This window comes from Echinococcus granulosus, assembly GCF_000524195.1.
Source record: "Echinococcus granulosus chromosome Unknown EG_S00349, whole genome shotgun sequence".
Taxonomy (NCBI): domain Eukaryota; kingdom Metazoa; phylum Platyhelminthes; class Cestoda; order Cyclophyllidea; family Taeniidae; genus Echinococcus; species Echinococcus granulosus.
In genome coordinates this window covers 11,018-13,518 of record NW_020170729.1, presented here as the reverse complement: position 1 = coordinate 13,518, position 2,501 = coordinate 11,018, and the positions used below count along the sequence as shown (strand labels likewise).

The 2,501-nt window shown below is 43.7% G+C and overlaps 1 protein-coding gene across 1 annotated transcript; it reads left to right on the top strand. All coding sequences in view use genetic code 11, as the record gives it.

Moving 5' to 3' along the window:
• Positions 1–164: 164 nt before the first annotated feature.
• On the top strand, positions 165–2,469 carry EGR_11050 (hypothetical protein; the record flags this gene model as incomplete). Its single annotated transcript, XM_024500299.1, has 3 exons — positions 165–297; positions 902–1,119; positions 2,416–2,469. The coding sequence occupies 3 exons, from the start codon at positions 165–167 to the stop codon at positions 2,467–2,469; spliced, it is 405 nt and encodes a 134-aa protein (XP_024345286.1).
• Between the last annotated feature and the right edge of the window lie 32 nt (positions 2,470–2,501).

Sequence of the window (2,501 nt, the reverse complement as noted above, 5' to 3'; positions counted from 1 at the left end):
AGCAACAATGACGATGTGAATGGTGCATGGGGTAGGTGGAATTAGGAGTGAAGGAGGATGCAAAGGATAAGGCGAATGAGGTAGAGCAGTTAGCAGAGGAGAAGGATGAGTATGGAGATGAGTGCGAGGCAAAGTCAGAAAAGTGCATTTCAATTTGCTCGGATATGTTGGCAGCCGCCAGTCTGTTGAAGGTGACAATGTCCATTCAGATACTTGGAATCTCCACTCCGCCTCACATGCTAACATACACGTACTGTAAATCATTTGTCTGTCGTCGCTGCCATCACTTTGTTATCGGTTTGCAACTGCCCTGAATGATCTCTTTATGGAGGCACTGATTACACGCCCACTTCTTAGTCAAAAAGGAGTACTTCACAACCACGCCTCTCTTTTTACACTAATCGGTAGGAACGCGTATATGTGAGGCCTACAGCGTGAATTGCCAGTGAAAATATGCATGGAAAATCACCTCCATGTGAGAAACAGATCGAAATGCATCTGTTAAGTGAATGTGCAAGCTGATTCTACCAACAAATGCATTGGATGGATGCTGTGTGAAGCCGTATGAAGACTCTAGCCACAAACAGAGACCTCAAACAGGGCTTTCTCTTATTCACGTCCTCTGCTACACAGCGTGATGCACATAAGCTAATAGTGAATACACAATACCCTCCACTACCTATGAACTGCTTGACTTCCTCCTCATGATGTGCCTTCATGCTATCGTGCCAGTGGCGATTCATTCGTTTATCAATTTATCATTGCACCCACTCTTAAGGTGTAAAAGGCAACACCTCGTCAATGACAGCAACTGCAACGAAATTGTTTACTAACAAGCATTTGCTTGCGCCAAAACCGTGATCGAGGCGTTTGAATTGTAATCTCGCTTGCCTCTCGATAGCAGAAGGGATCACCGCAGCTGTTGCGACATACGATGGATCTGGAATGCTTTCAGCCGGCTTTGGCGGTGACGGGGCGTCTCGTGTTGTCTTCAGCACCATTAGAGGAAAACGGTTATTAAGATCTAGCATCACATCATCCACAAAGCGTTATGATCGAATTTACACGGCAGCAGCAGCATCAATGACCAAGCGGATGGTGAATGGTGGATGGTGGAAGGTATAGATTGAGAAACGAAGAGCGAGGTGAATGAGACAGAGGAGTTGGAAGAGGGAGGAATGAGATTGAGGAATGAAAACACGGTTAGGCAGAAGAGTACAGTACTGATCTGCGCATTCCTGTTCGCATTTGGCACTTTGCCTTGTGTAACTATGCCTTTTGAGGCACATGGATCCTCCACTATCACTTCTGAACATAGAAGTGCTGGTGTTCCTTTGTCTGCCCTTACTAGTATGTGACTGCGACAAATGATTTCTTCTATAGAACTCTGACTGCATTCAATATTAACTTAAAAGAAGGTGCTTCGTGCCAAAGCCACCCTCTTATTCATGATGGTACAAAAGGCGTACACGAGAAACCTAAAAACCTCTCTTTTGGTAAGAATATGCATCGAAAATGACCGTCTTGTGTAGTAAATTTGTAACATTCCCCTCAATCTGAGGCAGCCTCTAATAAATTAGAGGTCGAAAAATACCCCCATTCCATTTGTGAATTCCATCGGAGAATCTGATTATTCCAAACGCAATGGCAGGCACAGGATTTTCCAAGGACAGCACCTTTCATCATCAACGAGGCGCTTGTTCTGGCTGCGTACAATTTAGCCAAGTTAGCCAAGTTGGGATATCAAAGTTTTATTGTTCTGAATTGAAATCTTTACCATTAGAAGGCAAAACATGCAGCAATTTGCGCAGAAATTTAGCACAGACTATATTTGGTGAGTCGCATCCTCCCGAAAAACTTCCACTTTTGTGGTGCTGTCAGGATTGAGCTCAGTCGGTTAATCCTCTTAAGTAATACCTCGGCAAATCTCAACATGCCTTTCTGCATTTCGGTTGTTTAAGCTGTTGTCTCAACGGTAAACGAGCAGTGCGTTGTGAGTTTTGCATTCCACGTTGCAAGGAAAGTAGCTACATTATATCTGTTTACCTTTACACTTGTAATACTCTGTCATGCATACTGTCTGCATTAAAAGCTGTACATTAAGCCGGTTAAATGAAAATGTTCTGAGGCTTAAAATTGGGAAAGATGATTCATATGTGTTAAAGAATCTAGATAAGGCATGATGGATGCGAAATTGCGGATGTAATACAAAATGGCATTAATTTGACCCAGGTATTGTCTAGCCACCAAAAGCACAAAAATTGCATAAGATTTCTTCTTAGAATTTCTTCGTGAGTAGGTGTATCACGGCTAATCGGAGTAGTGACGACGAGTATATTGTTGGCTTATCGTACATATCCACACAGATGCGACGCATTACTAGGGCAGTAGCCATTCTTTTCCCACATCGTGCAGGCACATGACTATGCACAGAATGCAGAGTCTCCTCCGTCCTTTGCCATCTGCTAGCTAGCCACGTGCACAAACAGGCCTGCTGGTTT